The 24,924-nt window shown below is 35.1% G+C and overlaps 1 protein-coding gene across 3 annotated transcripts in view; it reads right to left on the bottom strand.

Moving 5' to 3' along the window:
• TPP2 (tripeptidyl peptidase 2) overlaps positions 1 to 24,924 on the bottom strand; it is an 88,288-nt gene that overhangs the window by 37,955 nt on the left and 25,409 nt on the right. For all 3 annotated transcript variants that reach the window (XM_054574364.1, XM_054574365.1, XM_054574366.1), the window contains exons 7-16: positions 18,290 to 18,444; positions 17,633 to 17,709; positions 15,433 to 15,560; positions 13,248 to 13,347; positions 9,049 to 9,197; positions 5,514 to 5,629; positions 4,826 to 4,994; positions 3,986 to 4,143; positions 3,584 to 3,660; positions 1,202 to 1,308 (exon numbers count right to left, since the gene is read on the bottom strand). In XM_054574364.1, the coding sequence (XP_054430339.1) occupies positions 1,202 to 1,308; positions 3,584 to 3,660; positions 3,986 to 4,143; positions 4,826 to 4,994; positions 5,514 to 5,629; positions 9,049 to 9,197; positions 13,248 to 13,347; positions 15,433 to 15,560; positions 17,633 to 17,709; positions 18,290 to 18,444 (1,236 nt within the window). The remainder of the gene's footprint in view (positions 1 to 1,201; positions 1,309 to 3,583; positions 3,661 to 3,985; positions 4,144 to 4,825; positions 4,995 to 5,513; positions 5,630 to 9,048; positions 9,198 to 13,247; positions 13,348 to 15,432; positions 15,561 to 17,632; positions 17,710 to 18,289; positions 18,445 to 24,924) is intronic.

The following is a 24,924-nucleotide window of genomic DNA, read 5'->3' as shown; positions in this document are numbered from 1 at the left end:
AATATTTCTAATTATTTGAAATAGGAATCAATTGCAGTATTTTTCTTTTTCTTTTCTTTTTTGAATCTCCCCCATTCCAGCCTGAGATAAAATTGACCAATAATATTGTGTAAGTTTCAAAGACTATAACATGATGATTTGTTAAATGTATATATTGTGAAATGTTTACCACAATAAGGTTAGTTAACACATACATCGCCTCAGTTACCAATTCTTTTGGTAGTGAGAACATTTAAAATCTATGCTCTTAGTAAATTTCAAGTATATAATACAGTACTGTTAACTACAGTCACCCTGCTAGACATTAAATCTCTTGAATTTACTCATAACTCAAAGTTTGTCCTCTTTGATCAATATCTCCTCATTTCCTCCTCTCTTTCCCCACCTTAATACGTTTCTATTCAAAGGCTGTTAAATACTCTGATCTACCTCCATTCAGGATCATCTGATGAATTTTTATTTAAAAACAAAACAAAACTATTTTCAACACCAACTTAAACAAATATTAAGTAAGGCATTATAATCACTGACATTTACCATTAAAAAGATTTCAGGTTCAATATTAATTGTAGATTTTTATTCTTTAAAATGATTAGCATACATTTTATCAGCTTAACATTAGATAACTACACAGGGCTCTAAGTACATGCATGGCAGCCCAGAGTTGTTCAACAATGCAACTCTGACTCTATTCATTAACAGATAAGGCATTATTCTAAAATGAGTTAAAATGTTCAATATTAAAACATCGTAAGATGGCCTATATGATTGGATGTATACACCGATGCAAAATAGTACTAGATCTTTAACAAGTTTTAAACCTAGCCCTGGCTGGTTTGGCTCAGTACTGGCTGGTGACTGAGCACCAGCCTGTGAACCAGGGGGTCACCAGTTCAATTCCCCAGTCAAGACACATGCCTGGGTTGTGGGCCAGACCCCTACTATGGCGAGAGGCAAGCACACATTGATCTTTCTTACCTTCTCTTTCTCCCTCCCTTCCCCTCTCTCTAAAAATAAAAAAATAAAACCTTAAAAAAAAAAGGTTTAAACCTAATAGCAATTCTAGAGTGCTGGATATATAATAGTATTGTTGTGAGAAAAATATGCATTATGAATATACAAGCTCTATATAGTCATAATAATAAAACAGATAGGATGTACATAATGATAAGGGGTTGAAACAGACTTTAATTTTACTTACCAGCCCATGTTGCACCCTCAGGAACCTCAATAAAATGCCTTCGAATTTGACCAGGTTTAAAATGTACATCTGTAAAGGCTAGATCATAATGTGATGATTCATTTACTCTGAAAATACAAATTAATGATTAAATGTGACACTCTCATAAAAAAGGTTACATATTCATTATAAGCCCACTGGGACTCTAGATTTTTAAGCTGGTACAAAACAGTATGTCTAATACAATCTCGTTTTTGCAACATGTTAGTAGAGATAAGCTCTGGTTAGGCCAGTACAGATGATTTTTCTACTTTTTACTTGTCTACTTTATAATCTGTAAAACACACATATGCACATATGTATGCACACACACAAAATAAGAAAGCTAATTTTTTCTTCATTAAAGGAATATGTTACACTCACAGGATTTTCCAGTTAAGAGTCTCTGGCCTATTGTGAGTTCTAAATATTAAAATCAAAGGTACTGTTTTATATCATTGACACTGATTTTTAGCTCTAAGACTGGTATTAAATAAATCCCTTTGCTGTTGTTTTGAAATGCTTCCATACCAAAATGACACAGTAAAGAAAGAAACTACTTTCACAGGATATTTTTAAGAAATCAACAAAATATAAAGGTCAATGTATAACTACCCACTATAAAAACCTCAAGTATATACTAAAGACAAATTCTAGTCAGTCTGACAAAAATTTAATGAGAGCCTACTATATTATATATAGGAACTATTATTAGGAGTTACAAATACGACAATGAATAAACTATTTTCTTTTGTCATAGACAGTCTAAAGGGGACAGAAAAACCACCTGAGACCCTTAATGTAATATGCTTTGGGCAGAAAAGAGATCTAGTTCATGCAAAGAGAACAGGGAAAGCTTCATGAAGGAGATAATGTCTCAGCTGATGCCTCAATCATATACATTACCATCTTCTCTAAGCTTGTACTGAACTTAATGTGTGTCCCCATTAAGGCTGAGAATTAATTTAACTGTCCTGCAATTTTTCATGTGTATGTCACTTTTTATCTCCTCAGTTTCATACGATTTCTTATGGGCTGAGTCCTATTGGGTATTTAACATTTACCAGTGTAACTAACTCTACAGAAACTGTTAACTCAGAACTTTCTGTTGTTTCCAATGCTTGAGTAATTTCAATCTGGTCCTTCACCTACTAAACAATGTTTTGTTTTTGTAAATACTGTATAATGGTTTCCATATAGAAGTATGTAAGATACAGCCTGTGTCTTCAGTGGGTAAATTAAAGAGATAAATGACAATATATTTGCTGAAGTCTGTACCCCAGGCATGTAAAAAGCACTACGAAGCAGCAAGAAGGGACTCACTTCACCTAGGTATGACTAGGAACATGCCTGGTCATTAAGTTAAGAGACAGGAAACTGAAACAAAGAACTCAGCTGTGCAAATGCACCCAGTCAGCATCTGTGACTTTGTGGAAATGTGTAATTTGGTGTACAAATGACAGGAAACACTGGCTTGTAAAAGGATCATTGTTTGCCATTTTTAGGAGCATCACTCAATCCTGAATGTGCCACTGATTATTTAGGCAGGAAGCAATATGATCAGACTTGAGTTGCTTGGTTCCAGGTGGAAGACAAGATGGAAAGTAGAGTCTGGAAACAGCAGGTGACTGGAAAAGTGGAAGAACCAGGAGAAAAGAGTGATCCCAGAGATAAAGGGAGGGGAGGTAGAAGAGGATGAAGCCATTTTTCAAATATTGAACAAGGACTGCGCAAAATGAAGGCTAAACTGCCCACTGAATTGGGCAATTAGAAGGACATCAGCATCCTATGGCAAAGCAATTTCAGTGCAAAGCTTGCCTTCAGTTCAGGGCAGAGAACAGGCCGCCATCACTTATTCTCGCAGTGAACAAGGAATAATATGACTGATTGTGCCACCCTGAACATTGAGGAAGGAGCAGAATGAAAGTCCGGTCACCTGTTTCTTGCCCATTGATCCTTTCAAAATTCACATTATTTCCATAAACAGCTATTAAAAAATTAAAAGTTGACCCTTGAACAACATGGGGGTTAGAGGCACTAACCCTATAAGCAGTTGAAAATCCATGTGTAACTTTTGCTCCCCCAACTTAATTGTCCCTTGGTATCCATGGAAGATTGGTTCTAGAACAACCCATGGATACCAAAATCTGCAGATGCTTAAGCTCCTTGTATAAAAAGGGTATAGTTCAGCACAGAGTCATCAGCCTCCGCATCTGAAGACTCCCAACTATGGATTAGAAACAGTACAGGCATTTATTGAAAAAATCCAACTATAAGTGGATGCACGCAGTTCAAACCTGTGCTGTTCAAGGGTCAACTGTTACCGTACAAGTAACAGTGAACTGCTGGTAACTTGTTACTTACTTTGCTGCTATAATTGCAGTTATTGGAACTCTGAACAAAGGACCCGCATTAGGGGATGCTATATCATAGCCACATACCTTAAAAAACAGAATGATGTTAAGTTTCAGTATCCATAAACAAACTTTTAACAAAGAAAAAAGGAAAAAAAGTGTAATCTATTCACAGAATAAATTAATCTAATATTAAAATTTAAAGGTCCTAAGCACAAGCTGACATCAATTTTCTGATGTCTAGGTCACATAATTAATGGCAAATAGCCTAAACAAATACATATAGGACAACCATTGACTAATTCAGACTAAAGGGGGAAAGGACTGCCACACAAAGTACTTTTATACTATTTCAATGTAAAGAAAGTAAAAAAAAAAAATAAATAAATAAAAAAAAAAGATACACCAATACCTCTGTATAATGTAATCCTTCTCTTAAGCCCCTGGGATCCACACGTATGTTTATGTGTCTACATTGATTCATGAGTTCCAAATGGCTAGGACACTGAACCCAAGATGAGTTTGAAGTTAGAGCTAAATGAAGCTGAAGGGATATTTTTTCAGAGTTTTCTGGCATTAAAAAGACCAAAAATTAAAGATTAATACTTTCTTTCATTTAAAAACATTCTATCTTCTCTCAAGAATATTTAGCAAATTTGTAAAAGGAACTAGGCATGACCTTCCAAAACACAGCTTAAGTAAAAATCTCAGAATCTTCCTTACACTTTAGTACACTTGTGATCAATTCACACTTTCACCCAACACTACTATAACCTTCACATAAGGAATTTTTGTGGCTTTTTTTCATTATTGTGTGTGGGTACCAGCATCTGACCAACATGAAGACTGCCAAATATATGGAGAGGACTCTTGTTTACACCTCATTGAGCTGAGGTTCTCTTGGATGCTTCTACTTCCCACTCGCCAATTGAAAAATCTGTCTTACAGTAGTAAAAGGGGGAAAGAAAAAGAAGCTGATATCTTATTATCAACAATTTAATAAAAATATAGGTCACTGAAAGCCCATTCTGCTATTTTCCTTGGTAGTCAGAATGTTAATTGAATTGCCATAGTATTAGAACACCTAAGTGCCATCATCTTTTCTCTCGAATCTGTAAGATTTAAAAAAATAATATTGTCAATTCATATTTTCTGTTTAGAATATTAGCCCAAACAGCATTTCTCTATTATGACACTATGCATTCAAACCATAAATGTGAGCACTTCAGCTTACCATCCATTTATTCCTTACCAGTATTTTCTGGAAATACAGGTTCAATGCCAACACCATGATCTGAAGGTGCTGCCACCTGAACAGGATCTCGGAGGTAGATGCCACGGTTATTTCCAACAGTAACAGTGAAACCTAACCTATTAGCAAATGATGTATTCTGAACGAGGTAGTCATAGGCTTTATCAACCTAATTAAAAGAAGACAAAGAGTAAGATGTAAATGGTTAGGTCAAGAAAATATTTTGTTGCAAGTTACCAATTTGCTTTCACTTGTGGCAAAGTACAAGCAAAAAGTTTCTGCATTTAGCCCTCTAAAATTAAGAGGGCAATTTTACTTTTTTTAGACAAATTACTAGTCTAACTCTTGGACTCACCTTCCCCTTGATTCACACTATTATTCTCAAGTAACCAAAGTTAGGAACTCTTCCATAAGCTATCATGATTTACCAGTTTTTGCCCTTTAACTCTGCTTTGAATTTCTACCCTCTATGTGTCCTATATTTATTATGTCTCTACTTTACTACAACAAATTTGTCTTAACTAAAAAATTTGTTTTCACATCTTCTTTGCTTACAGTTCAGAGACGACTGTGATGATATAATCTAGAATTAGATATAGTCAATCATTATTATAACAGGAAAAATTATCCCAAAATAGCTAAGAGGTTATCTCAATGATTTACAACATATTTTTCATACAAACAATACCTGAATAATACCATGTCCTTGGGCAAACACTTCTATATTGTCAGCCTTCACTGCAGTGTTCTCTAGAGCTCTTCTGACTGAATGAACTGTGTAGTTAACATTGTTGGTCTTCAGACCTAAAATTTAAAAACAAAAACAAGAAAAAAGTGTTAGAGAGCTCACTACTTGAAACCTTTCCCCCTCACCAGTATAGATAACATGTACATTCCCTGGGTTTAATGTCCTGTGCTTCAACACTCATTTTTAAATCCTAAACAAAACAGAACTGAACTAAATAGTCTGACAAAAACCACTGGCATCACACAAAGACTTATTTAAGAAAAATTACTGTGTGCCCATTATGCAATGGCACTAATGCAGGCTATGCAGAAATAATGTAAATGTACAAGCAGATACCTAAAGGCATTGGAATAACATTTGCTTTAAAACACTGCTGGTCAAAAGATACAAGGTTGGGAAAAAGTAGGTTTACAGTTGTACGTGCAACACAGAATTTCTTCCTGTATTATTATTAATTATTGTATTATTTTCCATATGAACAACTGTAAACCTACTGGTGCTCACCTAGTATTTTTTCTACCTGGTTGCATGTTATATAAACACCAAGGGAGCTTAAACAAGCCAAAAAGATGCTGAGGCATTACCAAAGACTAAATTAGCATCTTTGAGTCTATATCCCATGCAGTGACATGAATTAAAAGCTTCCCAGGTAATGCCAGAGAGTACCCAGGCTGGGAATGACAGTTCTTTGGAAAGGATATGGAGGCCTCTGATCTGTGAACCCTGCATTAATACCTGCTGTTAAAGAGCAGAGATAAGTAATATAGTATTCCTGCCCTCTCCAGAGCTCAAAAAACATGTAAACATGATATTTAAGAAATGAGCAAAACAAACCTGGAAATATCATGCTGCTGTAAGAGCAAATAAGGTGAACCTCTAGCAGAGGAACAGATAGAGTTGGATCTTTAAAATGCACAGGGGTTTGCAAGGTCAAAAAGTGGCAGAAGAAATTCTAGGCAGAGAGAGCAGTATGACTGAAGACAGGAGGCATGAGCAACCTTGAAATAGTTGGTAAATAATTAAAAAACATACATCTCTTGACCATATACTTTCCTCCAAATTTCTGTATCTCATTATAATTCAGTATCTCAGTATACTCGTCTACATAAATGTTCTTAAAATATTTTTAAAGAATTTTGAGAAATTACATGTCCCATGCCACATGTTTCAATTAACTTTCATTTCTTTCCATTATAAGCATTAATACTTTAAAAAAATAAAACATTTGCACATTGACATTTTAAAATAAATCATCTGTAATTAGACATGTTGACATTATGTGCTTCCTCATATGATGCCCTGAGTAGGACACAACAGGGAGTTCTGCTTTATTTTTGTCCAAAATGTATTACCTAAATTTCATTATGAAGAAATATCATATAAACCCAAATTGAGAGACATTTTACAAAATAAGTGTCTAGTACTCATCAACAATCTCAAGATTACAAAACACAAGACAAGACTGAGGAATGCTCTTAAATAAAAAGTGACTAGGGACACATGATAGCTGAATGCAATACGTGATCAAGAATTGTATCCTGGACCAGGAAAAGGGTATTAGTCAGACAGCTGGAGGCTACCCTAATAAGATCTGTTGATCAGTACTGAATGGATGTTAATTTCTTAATTTTTTCTATTACATTTGTGGCTATACAGGATTAACATTTGAGAATGCTGAAAAGAGTGTGTGTAGGATTTACATTATTCGTAGTATTTTTTCAAATGACTTCAAAATAAAATGTTAAAATCTAAAAATTCTTAATTATTTTTAGCTCAATGAACACTGGCACATAACTGACTAAAACTGTAAATGTTATCAGTTTTTGTAAATAGATATTGAACAGTATTTGAAATGTATCTCTAATTGGACAAAAAGATTTTTTCAATTTGCATATTTATCAGTGGCTATTACTTAAATCTAAAAGGAGATCAATTTAGCATCGCCTTTGCTGCTTTTTAGTTTTGTTTCTATTTTGTTACCTAAAATTGAAAGCAGTGAAATATTCTGTTTAAATAAAAGAAAGATGGAAAAACAAAAAAAAGAAATGCCTGGTGAGGTTGAACAGGACTAGTAATAAGGGTAGAGAGTTCAGGGAAATAGATTAGATTCAGAGACACGTCTAAGGTGGAACTGTTGCCACAATCTGGGTACCCTAACTTTGAGTCCTAGTAAATGTCAATGCCACCCTATATAATATTGCCAGCCCCTCACACACCACACTAGAAAGTCCTTCCCTTTCCACTTCATTTTTCTCTGTATCAAATTCATTACCTTCTAATATATAATATAAACTAGTTCTTATTTTGTTCATGGTCTGTATCCCCCAATAATAGAGGGGGAAATCCAAAACACCTGGAATTTATTTATTTCAAAATTGTGTATTTCTTCTTACATGTTTAAACTTCAGTCATCTTTACAATACTCTCCATGTGAATGAATCAATACAACTATGGAGACATTTTTTTCCACTGCTCAAAAACAATTTTTGAACTCAATTTTGATACCTTTTAGTGCTTCTGCCATTTTTTTGTTTCACTTTTTCCGCATCTGCAAAATGTTTCCCTTTGAACACTTTCTTCATCCGGGGAAACAAAAAGTCACTTGGGGTGAGATTGGGTGAATATGGAGGGTAGGACATGGGGGTCATGCTATTTTTGGTCAAAAGCTGCTGAACACTCACTCACTCAGTGCAGTAGGGGCAGGTGCACTTGTAAATCATCAATCATGAAATAGGCAAACGCACTGAAAGAGTCTTCAAAAAATAAAATTCACTGAAAATGAATGTGGCCTTTCAAAACAATGCCAACTGGTACTCTGATACAGATGGGTTCCTAGAACACTAACCTAGCGGAAGAAGCCTATACTACATGGGGCCCACCATCCAGAAATAATTCCAGGTTTTTTTGGTTCCCCCCTTGTAATATAAATTCTACATGAGCAAGTATTTGTGATGTTCTGTTCACTAATTTAGCCCCAGAGCTAAAATAATGCTTGAATCATTAACAGACAATAAATAAGTATATCTGTTGAATGAATAACTACACATTCAAGTCATTACCACATAAATTATTCTCCACCTTAAACTTTACTTTGAGTCAGAACATTACCAATTCTACCACATTTTCTCACTGCAAGAACTCTGGAATATGAAAACATCTGTCTGCAATAAGGTAAGATAAACCTATTCAATTATTTTTATGGCTATTATCTTTTTTATGCTATAAACATAAAACTATCTAGGTACTTAACACCTACTTTCCTAACCTCATAAATAAATTATATATTTGTAGAACTAGGACTAAGGTAAATTATAAAATGATAACATTTAATATCCATTTTACAATGCTACTTCTAACTAATTAAGAAAAGTAATTAAAATATAATTGAAATATATGTTGAACAGTCAACAATTCACCATCACTTTATTGGAAATGTAGAACTAGTACCATGTAGAGAACTAAGAAATGTACTTACCTGAAAGAATCAGGGCAATGCCTCCACATGCATTTGGAGAAGACATTGAGGTTCCATTCATTAGCTGAGTTCCTCTCAATGTCCAGTTAGGAACAGAAGCAATGGCTCCGCCTGGTGCACTGATACTCACTCCAAGGGCCCCATCAGCACTGAACAAAAAGCCATTGGTTTGCTTATAAGGGTTAAAACTGGATAAACATGGGCATTCATAAAAAGGCCACTGGTCAAATATAATATCATGGACTATTTGCAGTGATTCAGATTAATGGGGAAAATATCCCACATGACCATTTCCCCATGAAGCAGCAATGTTTTCCCTTGTAAGTGAGAAAAATGTGTATGCGTGTATGTGTGTGTATTGGGCTTAGGTATAAAAGGTTATCAGGTATATTTATAGATGAAAAATAAATAAATGTTATTGCTCAGACTCCTTGAGGAATGTACTTTTCTCTTGTCCATAATAAGTAAAAGCTTTGCCTTTGTCTTAAGTTTAATAAAGCACTGTCCAATAGAAATATGTAGGACATGTCATCTTATATTTTCTAAAAATCTCACTTAAAAAAAAGGGTAACAAGAACTTGGTGAGGTTAATTTTAATAATATATTTGATTTAACCCACCATACACAAAATATAATTTCTATGTGTAATTGATAGGAAAAACATGAGTTAATTTATATTCTTTTTTTGAACTAAGTCTTAAAAATCTGGTGTATAGTTTGCAATTACAGCACATCTCAATTCATATTAACCTTATGGGACTAAGGGTTGCCACAATGGACAGCCTTAAGTCAACAGGGCTGCCTTGTTTAAGATTTTGGCTAAGCAAGGTTTAATCAGTAAAGTCTGTAAAGTTCATTATTACACTGTCACCAAAGACAAGCTCTGTCTTTTGCCCTAAGTAAAGAAATAACATTAAGGAACACTCCCATCTGCAAGAGTGGCCATAAATTCCCAACAGAGGATGTTGGCCTCTCCTTTCTACCATTCTTCCTCCAACTGACTAAATTATTTTTATTCTTGAGTAGGAATACTAGTACAACTTGGTTTCATAATTTTACACAGAGAGCTAAAAGCAGTGCAGATCATATTTTCCTCCTAAACTGCATTAGTGGCATCCCTTTTAGTGAATACCTTAAGACAAATATTATGTGGTAAATACCTGTTGACCTTTAAGGATTTTTATGCAGTGTTACTGAGTGACGGAAGTGCCTGAATAGTCTGATCTCCCACTTATGCACAGAATGACTAAAAGGTTGTTCATCAAAATGTCACCCAAATATTATTATAGATAATGAGATTTGGGGTAATTTTTACATTCTTCTTTGTACTGTCTATATTGTTTACCAATGTTTACAATGAGCACCTGGTAGCTTATTATTAGAAAAAAGTAACTGGGAAGATCCATGAATTCTAATAAACACACTTCCTATTGCTCTGTATTAATTTTCCACTAGTCTGTTACAGTGGCTAATCATAAAGCATTTAATTAGTATTCTAAAAATAGTTTCTATAAAATATAAATAAAAACATTGTTTTTTAAAGATTTTTCTTTATTTTTATTTTTAGAGAGAGGAAGGGAGGGAGAGAGATAGAGAAACATCAATGAGTGGTTGCATCTTACGCGCCCCCTGCTGGGGACCTGCCCTGCAACCCAGGCACATGCCCTACACTGGGAAATCAAATGAGTGACCCTTTGGTTCGCAAGCCAGCACTCAATCCACTGAGCCATGCCAGCTAGGGCAAATAAAAACTTTACTTAAATAAAAATAAAATTTTCCTTGAAGAAGGTGACAGGATTAGTCAAAGAAAGTATATGCATGACACATAAACACGAACAATGGTGTGGGAACTGCCTGAGTGGGGTGCAGCTGAGTAGTGCTGGGCAAAGGGTAAAAATGTGGGGGGCAACTGTAATAGTATAAACAGTAAAATATAATAAAAACAAATAAAATATAATTTTCCTACTCTAAACCTCACATATTCCTTATAAAAACCTTATAAGCCCTGGCCTGGTGGCTCAGATGGTTGGAGCATTTGTCCTGTACACCAAAAGGTTGTATGTTTGTTCCCTTGTCTGGGCACATATGTGAGGCAAATGTTCGATGTTTCTCACTCACATGGACATCCTCCCCCCACCCACAACTCCTCTCTCTCTCTCTCTCTCTCTCTCTCTCTCTATCTCAAAGCCATAAACATATCCTTAGGTGAGGACTTAAAGAAAAAAAAAAAACCTTATATAAGCATTATATAAAATTTACCTTTAAATAAAAAAGTAATTTTTTTTGAAAATACAGTATGTAACAAAAATTCAAAACATGTTTATGTAGACATTATTTGGTAATCTGCCTTTAAGATACATGATATACTTGCAAACAATAGGAAGCCAAGTCAATTTTTTGACAATCTTTCCTGATAAAGAGGATTTTAAAAACAGTAATATAGAATCTATTCATTCAATTCATCATTAGTTAATGTTTCATATTTCATGCCCTGTCCAATAATTAAAACCATGTATTTGCAATAATATTTAATGTTTATAGTACTGTAAACATGAAATCAGTTCTCTCAATTCTTAGAAAAAGTGGTTTGTGAACCATTATCTGTTCAACCAAAGCTTCCCTCAAAATTCATGAACTCATTTTCTTAAAATAATCACTTAACTGTTCTATGTGCAAATAAGACTAACAAAGGCTGGTTTAAATATTCTCTACTACTTTGTTTTTACACTGAGTGTTAAAATTAAACATTTTAAAATCAATTCTAGAAAAGAACAAGTTTAATAACTAATACATTAACAACATACAAAAGATGCAAACCTTTGCCAACTTTGACTCTTGGTCTTATTCCTAGCCACTCTTATTCAGTAATGTGGAGTATTAGGCCAGTTAGCTGGGCTGATGAGAGCAGTCTATGAACCACATGGAGATCCACAGCCTGGCTGTTTCTATCGACAGTTATAATAAACTACTGAAATAAGTTTGCTTTTTAACAAGAAATTACCTAGACAAGGCTAGGAAGGTATCTGTAACTCAGAGGATTAAATTTAGCATTACCACATTTGATCTAATCCCAACCAATTGTTTTTATCTTTCAATATTCCCTTTAATATGTTGTATACTTTAGACAAATCCAACTACTAGATATTTTCCCCAAACCCTTACACTAAAATCTGCTCATCTTTGGGTTCATGCTATTTGTGCCACATAAAACTCCCTTCTTCGCTCAAAAATCCTATCCATCCTTCAAGGCCAACTCCAATACCATCTCCTCCTTGAGGGGTTCCACTCAAAGGAAAATGACTGTTTCCACCTACATAATCCCATTGTCTTAAAATGGAATTATGAACTCAGATCACAACCTGTTCATTTATGGCTTGACTACTGCAGGCAGTAAGGTTTTTGTTGAAATAAATTCAAAGTTGATTCTCTTCTTAAAAAAAAAGAACTCCAAAAAGGTAAAGATGAATTATAATAGGCTTTATTTTCCAGAAGGTGCCCACTGATATCATAATAAGGGATTATATAAATTAGGATTTAATATACCCCTTGAGAAAGACAATCAGTTTCTCGAAGCACATAAATATAGTTCACAGAAGGGCTTCAGGGAGCCAAAATAGATGAATTTGCCTTATCAAACAGAACTTGCCTACTATGGATTGTACCTAAAATTATTTAATAGGTTATAACTTCAAAAACAAACACAGGGTACGCAGGTCTATAACTGCGACACATTACAAAAACTTAGAGTTCTTGTTTTACATAAGTTCAAATGTGAAAAGTATGACAAACCAGGCCTTCGCTACTTTCTACAGATCATCTAATCCTCATTTTGTATTTAGATCCTCATAAATGAAGGATCTGGGGTACAGGCCTGAGAATTTACACTCAGAATAGTTATATACATCAAATAATAAAATAACTGCATTTTACTTTTTATTTATTTTTATTTTTTTATTTTTATTTTTTTAATTTAAATTTATTTTTTCAAATACATTTGTCTCTGCCTACCCCCCACCACTTTCCCTTGCCACTTCTTTTATTATCAGTTTCCCTGAGAAGAAATTCTTAATCAAAATAAAAATGCTACAAAAATAAAAACTAATAGAAAGAATCAGTAAAAGTACCAAAATTGCCTCACCCCACCATGTTAAGTTTAACCAAATGTTTTTAATAGTCCATATGTCCTACTTTCAACCTACCTGGGGCCTCTAGAAGACCATGTATATTGATTTGCAGGTAATTTCTCTCTCAGAGAATACTCAGCAACCATCATGTCAGGTGAAACATAAGCACCAACGCCTGTGGGATGGATGGATTTCATCATTAACAAAAGAACACAAAATATGAATCTTAACTTATCCACTATTCACTTGGCTGTGTGACCTTGGATAAATTGCTTGATTTCCCTACACCAAAGCTCTGTCATAAAATGAAAAGATAAAAAAGAAAACTTAACCAAGGAAAGTTTACTATGTACCAGACATTATATACCACACGCCTTATTTTTGGATATAAAAATATCTATCAGGATTATTATGTGAATTAAAAATAGTAACATACCCGAAAGTGTGTAGAGGTATAAAAGAAAAAGAGGAATGTGTTTTAAACTTTAAACTATTACATTAGAAAAATATAGGAATTAGTTAACAGGTCATTTCTAAATGACCATTCTATCCAAAATTCTACCCATAAAGTTAGCAGCATCCCTCTCCTCAAAAATGGCTATACTAAAGAGAAAAAAACAAAGACATAACATGCCAGTCTTCTGATAAATAACCAAAAGAGGTATAGTTAGACTCTAAAACACAATACAGAGATCAAACTTGGTTCTTTCATTTTAGAAATTTGTTAATGTGGCTTACAGAAACTGAAAAAAAAGTACAAAATACATATGTGTCACTGGTAGAGAAAAGATTCAGAATCCAGGCCTACCAGCTTCTAATTCCCCTTTCAACATACACATATTCAGAGTAGAAGACTGGGTAAAACAAGTGTGAGTTGAGAGGATTTAGATTAACAATGCTGCCGTATAAATCTGTAATTATTTTGTAAAATTTAGTTTAAAATTTCAGTGACTATGGGGATAGGAAAACAATGAAACACTGAGTATTACGGCAGAGTAGTAATCTTTGATATTCACCTTTCAGATCTATTCTTTGTTTCATTTTTATGTGTACTCACAATATCTAGATAACTGAAACATACAATGAATTTATCAATGATAGACACTGTTGTCTGAACACGATTTAACAAAATTACTTAAGCAAGAAATTTTAAATTATATAAAGTAAGCTATACCTTAAAATGTAGAAGCTACGAATAAAAACATGACATTTATATTTATCTTGTATCTGTAAGATCAGTTATTTTAAAACAAACTTTTAAAAAGGACCAATTTTGAAACTTTACTACCCAAATATTATTATAAAGACAACATCTATAGTATCTACATAACAATAATATGTATATATTTACACAATTATTGATATATACAACAGAAAAATTATTTGGGACCAAACAGATTTTATAGTCATATATCCAATGACAAATGTCAAGAAGCCTTATTTTGATCTCAAATAAAAATAAACAAAAAATTGTTAGGAATCATTCACTATATTTCCTTGCTTTTCTTAATTCATCTTCCTCATGTTGCATCTTTAAAAAGAACAGGAAGTAGGGTTTTATATTTTGTGGATTTTTCTGCATAGGTTGGCAGCCACTGTACTGTTATGTAAACTAACTTTATTATTCCCATACTATGACTGCAACTAATTTAGATTTCCCATAGACTGTTGGTGATGGGCATTTTTTCCATGAGAGTACAGTGAACAGACAATACTGCATCATATCTAAAGACCAAAAAGTCAAAGAAAAGCCACATTCATGGAACAAATGTGTTTCAACTGCTTTTCTCATTAATATAGCTCCCCTCCTCCACATCTGGTTCTTCCTGCATGTCCCAAGAGAAATTAGAGGAGGAAACTATACTATAAATAAGTAGACATATAATAAAAGTAAAAAGTAAAGCAAGCGTATTTATGTTTTTCACTTAGTTTGAAAAGCCCTTTCCTCAATCATTTCTACCAAGTGAAACTCATTCCCATGTTCTTCCGAAAAACCTCACCTAAATTCTCAAATCAGAAGTGGCTGCACTTTTGTATCCTGTAGCACTGTATGTACTCTTCGATTAAACCATTACTCCAGTCTACTGTAGAGTAAATTCCAGATCAGCAGGCCCCTGCCTACGAGATTTCAGACTCCTGGGCCTGTATTTAAGGTCAAGGTATCTTGCATGCATAGAGATCCAATTAACATTGAATTAACTAAGGGGTTTTTTGTTTGCTTATTTTTAAACAAGTTCTGTTTCTAAAACAGGACACTAACCTATCACACTTGATGTAGTTCCACCTGGACAACCAACTGTAGAAAGGCATGGGCCATTATTTCCAGCACTTGAAACATAAATTATATTATGCTTCCATACTGCTTCATTAATTACTTCACAAATTCTCCTGAAAGATAGAGAATTCTTTTGAACATAAAAAACTGTCCTGCTTTTCAAGAACTACATTATTAAGAGAACATATTTACAAATATGGTTTATAAAAAAACACTAAAATATGGTTCCAAGTAGTAGAACTAAAACAGTGGTTATAAACAAGAAAGTGTGCATTAGAATCATTCAGGGGACATTCTGAAACTATAAATGCTTAGCCTCTATTTCCAAAGTGTTTACAATATCAAAATACTGTTCAAATGCATGGTTAAGTAACTTTTGGCACCACCCACCATTGGTGGGACATGATACAGACATGCCAGGAGATATCCCTAGTTGGGTTTTAGTGTTGGGAAGCAGTTATGAGGCTCGGTTAAATGTGGGGAAATGCTAGATACAAACTGAATATATGTGGGGAAAACTACAGAAGGACTGAAAGCAAATGCTTAATGATTAGTAGTAACTGGGTAGGGAGAGAGTAGGTGGTTTCACTTCCATCCCCCACTTATAAAGTATTCAGAAATAACTTTCTCGGGGGATTCCTATATGCATATATTTGTGATTAGTGACAAAGCTGAAAGGAAAATAAGGCACAAGGGAGAACTTAGGAGTAAGATTTAAAATATAAGAAACCTGGTTAGGGTCTGATAGCAAGCAAGGAAAACATAGTGCTTCTAATTAAAGGAGATGAACTTAGAACATGAAGAAAATGGAGTCAACATAACAAAGATACAGTGCCAAGGACACTTCAAATGTAAAAAAGGGAATTAGGGAAAGATGACTTTCAACAGATGAGTACCCCACCCCCCAAAAAAATGGGGGAGAAAGAAATACATTTAGGTAAATAAAATCCTGAATTAAAGAAGGGGCAAGATTGCATTCATGAATGAACTAACTGAAGATGATAGGGTGCTTGTTAAAAGAGCAGGAAAAGTGTGTGTCAAAAGAAACCTAGTAGTACTAGTCATTTGGTACTACTGGTAAATTTAATTTTAAAATTAAATTATTTGATAATGGCAAATTACAGGGTCTGGGCTTGGTAAAATTTGCATTTTGGCAGGATTGTATTAAAGAACTTCAGACACTGGATGGCAGATATATATGAATGGCGTGGTTGGGGGTGGGGGAGTGATCAATAAGAAAATTCTCTAAATAAGGTAATTTCAAACTTATTACTATGACGAAAACAAGGCAAGGTAACATGAGGTCAAGACTAAGCCACTGGATTTGGCAGCAGGAAGACAATGGCACAGGGAGGAGCAGTCGGGAAGAGACTAAGAAAGTGAACATACACAACTAAGTTTTGCGGGAAACGTGAGTGAAAGCAGTATGTAATGAAGAGGGTTTGTGTCTGCTTTAAAGCCAGCAACTCTAGAGCATGTATGTGTAGTGATAATAATCCAGGATAGGAGAGAGGAAATGGGAACCAGATCACAAGTGCTTGAGTGACTTCTGATCCAGGCACTTCTTTCATTACACAATAGGAAAGGCAGAGAAGATAGGGTCTGAGTAGTTTATACGAAGGGCACTAGTCCCCTGCTGAGTGCTTTTATTCTCTCTGGGGAAGAAAGAGGTAAGGACTTTACTTAGGGAAGAAAAGGATGGACACTGAAGGTCTTTAAGAAGAAAAGGTGTAACATGGCCATATAGGAGTGAAAGAGTAAATGCAGTGTGATCAAAGTCAATGCTGTGTAAACATCTGACATCTGTGGTGATAAACCTCAAATGGATCAGTGTGTGTCTCCAGCAAAGTCTGGCAGATCAGGTGCAGGATCATTGAAAATGGAATGGCAGGGTGTCCACAAGAGTTTTGCCAAGTAGTTATACCTGGAAGAGTTCAGGCTACTCGTGAATGAGGAATTCTAGTGATGGATGGGGTGTGGGGCCTCCCTGGGTAGGAGGAAATAAAGACATCAAGGAAAAAATATTAACCACTGGAATGAGGACCAGAGATCTTGGAGACATAAAGTTATCATCTAACCACAGCAACTGTTTTTTTCCAGTAGTGATTTTCAATCCAGTTATAAAAAGCATTCCAAACTCCATCAGCTAAGCTTCTATGGCTAACAAGTGTCAAAGAACACTCACCCAGAATTTGGCCAGTGAGTTGCTTCTCCATAGCTGTAGTTGACAAGATCACACTTATGATTTATAACTTCTATCATCTATTAAAAAGATGAAGAGTCTAATTTAGGCAGCAATGTACAGAAACGGATTGGCCAGGAAAATAAATGCACAGAATCCCATAGTTTTCTTAACCAATCATATTCTACTTCAAATCTAAATATGTTAGTTACTTCTAGGCATATAGTTAACAAATTTTTAAAGAGGTAGGGGTAGAAAGTATAGTAAGTAATCTATAAAACAATCAAAACTAGTATTTGCAGAATGGAGTAGGGAAGAGAAAAAGTAATGGTTCTTACTAAATTCTGAAGTCACTAAAGTTAAATATAATTCATATGTTAAAATGAAATGTAGAATATTAGTTAAATTCTTAGGCTGATGGAGCATGCTGGCTAAGAGACCTTTTTCTGTTTTTTTAAAGTATCTCAAAATAGCTTGCTAGAAGATATACTCGAAATGACAAGTACAACATATATAATATTTTTGTATTTTCCAATCCTAGTAATTTTAATAAAATAACTAAAAAATATTCTTGGGAAGCCCCAGAGTATTTTCAAAAACTAAAAATATCCATAATCATCAATCCTTAATCCTCTAAATCCACACCTCACAAACACTCACAGCTCTTATAAGGCCTGTGCCTGTCTCCATAGTGCTCAGTCTTGTATCACCAATCTTGATTGAAAGAATTTGGGCACCAGGAGCTACACCATTCCGTTCAGGTTCTTCTGGAAAATGTCCAGCAGCTATACTAGCTACATGTGTTCCATGAGCACCTACAGGAAAAAAGGAGGGAAATATGAAAAAAGAGCCTCACAGATGCAAACTTTTAAACATTCAATTTATAAATTATTAATCATGGTAAAAATAATCAATAAAAATATATCTTAATCTTAATAATATATTATTACCTTAGTTCTTTTATCAATAATTCACAAAAAAATGAAACTCATTGAATTCCATATACTATTCTGCTACCTGGAACTCTAGCCTTTTCACTGAGAACAAAAATGCAAGTTAAAAGGATGAGAAAGTATTTGAAATACATATAACTGACAAAGAACTTATATCTAGAATATAATCCTTCTAATCCAAAGGAAAAGACAAAGCTGGCTGCGTAGTTAAAAATGGCTCCCTTCCTCACACAGCCACAGCAAAAATTACAACTAACCTACAAAACAACTATCACCCAGAACTGTCAGTAAATCGAGCTGTATGAAAAATCTGACAACCAAGGAATTAAAGAAGTCACATTCATCCAGACAGGCAGGAGACACCAAGATGAGGAGACGCAGATAGGATGGTCCCAAACCCACATGTGGTGGATTAAATCAAGAGGGATACCTTGGGAGCAAGGGATCCCAGCTCCATACCGGGCCAACCAGCCCAGGGTTCCAGTGCCAGGAAGGTAAGTACCCAAACTTCTGGTTGTAAAAACCAGCAGGGGGTTGGGTGGCAGAAGACACTGTGGGATTCTGAGGTATCTCCTCTTAAAAGGCCTGCAATGGACTTAGGACTTATTTAGACTCTCTCCCTCTGGGCTCCAGCATCAGGGTAGCAGCTTTAAGGGCACAAGTGGCATTCAGGAAGAAACTGAAGTATCTGACATCAGGGTGAGAGCCAGAGAACTGCTTCCTCCTGGATGAAACTACAGACGCCAGGCAGTAGCACTGTCTCCTTTCTCAGCCCTCTCCCACACAGAGCCACAGAGCAGTGACACTATTTTGGAGACTCCATCAACCTGTTTCAAACAGGTTGCCCTGCCCTGAAAATGACATAAGGCTCTGTGCCACAGAACTTACAGGTGTGCTTTTCTACAATAGGCCATGCTACTAAGACAGGGAGTCAAAGCAGCTCTACTTAATACACAGAAACAAACACAGGGAGACTGCCAAAAGAAGAGAAAGAAATATGGCCCAAATGAAAGAACAGAACAAAACTCCAGAAAAGGAACTACACAAAATGGAGATAAGCAATCTATCAGATACGGAGTTCAAAACAATGGTTATTAGGAATGTCAAGGAACTCACTGGGTACTTCAGCAACACATAAAAGACCCAGGCGGAAATGAAGGTTACACTAATGAAATAAAGAAATCTTTACAGAGAACCAGCAGTGGAGTGGATGTAGCTGAGAATCAAATCAATGATTTGGAATATAAGGGGGAAAAAAATTCAATCAGAATAGCAAGAAAAAAGAATCCAAAACAATGAGTATAGGCTAAGGAGCCTCTGGACAACTTCAAGTGTACCAACATTCAAATCATAAAGGTGCTGCACAAAGAAGAGAAAGAGCAAGAAACTGAAAACTTATCTGCGGGGGGGAAAAAAAGCAAGCAAGCAAGCATCCGTAATTTGGTGAAGGAAATAGACATACATATCCAGGAAGATCAGAGTCACAAACAAGATGGATGCAAAGAGGACCACATCAGGACACATCATAATTAAAATGCCAAAAGTTAAAGATAGAATCTTAAAAGCATCAAGAGAAAAGCAGAGTAACCTACAAAGGAGTTCCCATAAGACTGTCAGCTGATTTCTCAAAAGAAACTTTGCAGGCTAGAAGGGACTGGCAAGAAGTTTTCGAAGTCATGAAAACCAAGGACCTACAACCTAGATTACTCTATCCAGTAAAGCTATCATTGGGATTGAAAGACAGATAAAAAAAAGTGTTTCCTAGACAAGGTACAGCTAAAGTAGTTTACCATTACCAAGCCATTATTATATGAAATGTTAAAGGAACTTATTTAAGAAAAACAAGACTTATCTTAAGGGAGGAGGGGGGGAAAGGAGGGGAAATTAGGACAACTGTAATAGCACAATCAATAAAATATATTTTTTAAAAAAGGAAAAGGCACAATGCAAAAGAAAAATGGGTAAAACACTTGAGAGCATTTCACAAAAGAGGAAGACCAAATGACAAAAATATGAGAAGATGTTCAACTTCACTGGTCTGTCCGGGAAATGCAAATTAAAGCCACTTTCAGAATAGCTCCAACTTTAAGGTTCGCAACAGTAACTGTGGATGGGGATGTGCAGTCAAACACTACTGGTGGGAGAACAGACTAGCATTTTGGAAAGGTGAATATAGGCATATCCTACAATTTAGCAATTCTACCTCTAGCTATACACCCAACAGAAACGTGCGTCCATGAACACTTAAAGACAAATACAAAAATGTTCATGGCAGCACTGTTTGTAAAATTCAAACACTTTAATGGATACACGGTATATTCATAGAATTGATTATTATACAGCAACATACAGTTTATACATCTATACACTATGAGATGAAGCACACAAAAATAAGACGGATTTAAAGAAGTTAATGTTCAAATACATGAAGACTGAATAACATGTTACTAAATAATGAATAGGTCAACAATGATATCAAGGAAGAAAACAAAAAGTATCTGGAAACAAATGAAAATGAATACACAACAACCCAAAACCGATGAGACACATCAAAGACAGGACTGAAAGGGAAGTTCATAGCAATACAGGCCTAACTAAAAAGACAGAATAATACAAATAAACGACCTAACCCTACATCTAAAAGAAATAGAGGAACAAAGACTAACAATGCCCAGAGCGAGGAGAAGGAAGGAAATAATCAAGATCAAGGCAGAATTAAATGACACAGAAACTAAAAGAACAATTCAAAAGGATCGATAAATCTGGGAGTTGGTTCTTTGAAAAGATAAACAATATTGACAACCCTTTAACCACTCCTCAAGAAAAAAGAGAAGGAACCCAAATAAATATTTCAGAAATGAAGGAGGTCACAACCGATACAACAGTAATACAAAGGATTGTAAGAAATTACTACGAATACCATATGCCAAGGAGTTTGAAAACCTAGGTGAAATGGACAAATTTCTTAAAATACACAATCTGCCAAAACTGAAAAAGAAGAAGCAGAAAGCCTGAATAGACCTATAACAGGTGTAAAATCGAAGCAGTGATTAAAAACTCCTGGCACACAAAAGCCCTGGACTGGATGGCTTCACAGGCTGAATTTTACCAACATTAAAGGCAGAGCTAATTCCTATCCTTCTCAGGCTATTCAAAAAAAAAATTCAAGAAAAGGGAAGACTTCCAAATGCTTTTTACAAGGCTAATATCATCCTAATTCTAAAACGAGGTAAAGATACAACAAAGAAAGAAAACTACAGACCAGTATCTCTGATGAACATAGATGCTAAAATCAACAAAATACCGACCATCCGGATCCAGAAATACATTAAAAAGACTGTATGTCATGATTAAGTGGGATTCAATTCAGGGATGCAAGGATGGCATAATTTTCACAAATCAATAAAAGTAACACACCACATAAACAAAATGAGGGACAAAAATCACATGACTATAATAATAGATGCAGAAAAAGCATTTGGTAAAATCCTGCACCTATTTATGATAAAAACACTCAATAAAGTGAGAATAGAAAGCATACCTCAACATAATGAAAGCCATATACAAGAAACCTACAGCTAACATTATACTCACTGGGCAAAAACTAAAAGCTTTCCCCTTAAGGTCAGGAACAACACAAGGGTGCTTTCACCACCCTTATTAGGGATAATAGGACTATCACCACTCCTATTCAACAGAGTACTGGAAACTCTAGTCAGATTGATCAGACAAGACAAAGAAATAAAGGCATCCAAATTGGAAAGGAAAAAGTAAAACAGTCATTATTTCCAGAGGACATGACAGTGTACCTAGAAAACCCTATAGCCTTCACCAAAAAAGTACTTGACCTAAAAAGTGAATTTTGCAAAATGGCAGGATACAAAGCCAATATGCAAAATTCAGTATCATTTTTGTACACCAACAATGAAGTATCAGAAACAGAAATCAGGAAATAAATCCCATTTACTATATCAACAAGAAAAATAGAGTACCTAGAAAAATAAAGTACCTATAAATAAATTTAACCAAGGAGGTAAAGACCTGTACTCAGAAAACTATAGTTCACTTAAAAAAGGAATTAAGGAAGACACAAATAAATGAAAACATATTCCATGTTCATGGATTGAAGAATTAACATCATTAAAATGTCTATACTACCCAAAGCAATCTATAGATATGATGCAATTCCTATTAATATACCAATGTCATATTTCACAGATGTAGAATATTTCAAAAATTTATATGGAACCACAAAAAAAAAAAAAAAAAAAGAGACCCCAAATAGCCTCAGCAATCTTAAGAAAGAAGAACAAAGTAGGAGGGATCCCAAGACCTGATATCAAACTATACAACAAGGCCACTGTAATCAAAACAGTCTGGTACTAGCAGAAGAATAGACACATAGATCAATGGATCAGAATAAAGAACCCAAAAACCCAAGTTTCTACAGTTAATTAATACTTGACAAAGGGGGCATGAGCACACAATGGAGTAAAGATAGCTTCTTCAATAATTGGTGTTGGGAGAACTGGACTGGTACACACAAAAAAACTGAAACTCGACCACGAACCTACACCATACACGAGAATACACTCAAAATGGATAAAACACTTAAATATAAGTTGTGACACCATAAAAGTCCTAGAGAAAAACACTGGAAGGAAAATTTCAGATATACCACGTAGCAGTATTTTTGCCAATATATGTCCTAAGGCAAGGGGAATAACAAAAAAAAAACAATCAAATGGGACTATATCAAATTGAAAAATTTCTTCATAGCCAAGGAAACCATCATCAAAATGAAAAGGGAGCTGACACTATGAGAGAACATATTTGCCAATTATACACAGACAAGGGTTTGATCTCCAAAACATATAAAGACTTAACACCAGTAAAACAATCCAATTAAAAAATGGGCAAAGGACCTGAACAGACACTTTTCCAACAAGGACATAAACATGGCCCACAGACATATGAAAAGATGCTTAACATCACTAGCCATTAGAGAGATACAAATTAAAATCACATTGAGCCCTGGCTGGTGGGGCTCAGTGGACTAACTGTTGGCTTGAGAAAGAAACGGTTGCCGGGTCAATTCCCAGACAGAGCACATGCCTGGGTTGTGAACCAGGTCCCCAGTTGGGGGCATGTGAGAGGCATCCAATCAATGTATTCCCCACACATTGATGTTTTTTTTTCTCTTTCTCCCTTCCTTTTCCTGTCTACAAAAATAAATAAATAAGAAAATCTTTAAAAAAAAATAAAACCACATTGAGATATCACCCCACACTTGACAGAATGGCTATCATTAATAAATCAACAGATAAGTTCTGGCAAGGATGCGGAGAAAAGGGAATCCCAGTGCACTGTTGGTGGGAATGCAGACGGTATGGCCACTATGGACAACAGTATGGAATTTCATTAAAAAATTAAAAAAGGAAATGCCTTTTGACCCAGTGATTCTGTCTGGGAATATACCCTAAGAATCTGGAGTGGCCAATTCAACAGAGCTTATGCCATCCTACCCTATGTTGATAGCATCGCTATTTATAATAGCTAAGTGCCGGAAACAGCTGAAGTGCCCATCGGTAGAAGAGTGGATCAAAAAACTATGGTACATTTACACAATGCAATGCTATACCGCAGAAATAAAGAAGGAACTCCTACTTTTTGTGACAGCATGGATGGAACTCAAGAATGCTTTAAGAGAAATAAGCCAGGTGGTGAAACACAAATACCATATGATCTCACCTATAACAGGAATTTAATGTACATAAACTAACTAACAAAATAAAACCACAGGCAAGGAAACATGGATCAGACTGAAAATGACCAGAGGGGAGAACAGTGGGGGATAACGGTGGAAAGAAGGGGAAGGGACTAGATAAAGAACATGTAAGAATGACCCACTGATCTGGATAACAGTGTGGGAATTGATTGTGGAAGCAGGAGATGGGACGGGCAGGAGAAGGCAAAGGAGGAAAAATTGAGACAACTGTAATAAAATAACAATAAAAAATTATACAAAATAAAGTCACACACAAGAATGTGTATATATATATAAATCCATTTAAATACATGGAAAAATCACCATAGTAGGCTGAGCCATGTGTAACAACCATTATTTAATTATTTATGACCTATAAAAAGAGCAATACCAGATGGTTCAAACTAACATGCTAACAGAAATAAGGACGGTAGTTAACTTTGGGAGGAGGAAGGTTAGGCTGGTGGTTAGCAGGGACTTTGACAATGCTTTATTCCTTGACTTCTGTGGTGGTTAAACAGAAGTGTCCACTTTGTGATAAATCAATACATACACAGTTTGTAACTTGTATACTT

Source organism: Pteronotus mesoamericanus, unplaced genomic scaffold (assembly GCF_021234165.1).
Source record: "Pteronotus mesoamericanus isolate MK-2021 breed Mesoamerican mustached bat unplaced genomic scaffold, CSHL_Meso_final contig_26, whole genome shotgun sequence".
In the NCBI taxonomy this organism is placed as follows: Eukaryota; Metazoa; Chordata; class Mammalia; order Chiroptera; family Mormoopidae; genus Pteronotus; species Pteronotus mesoamericanus.
Note: the sequence above shows the minus strand (reverse complement) of the source record. Positions and strands in the feature narration are given on the sequence as shown.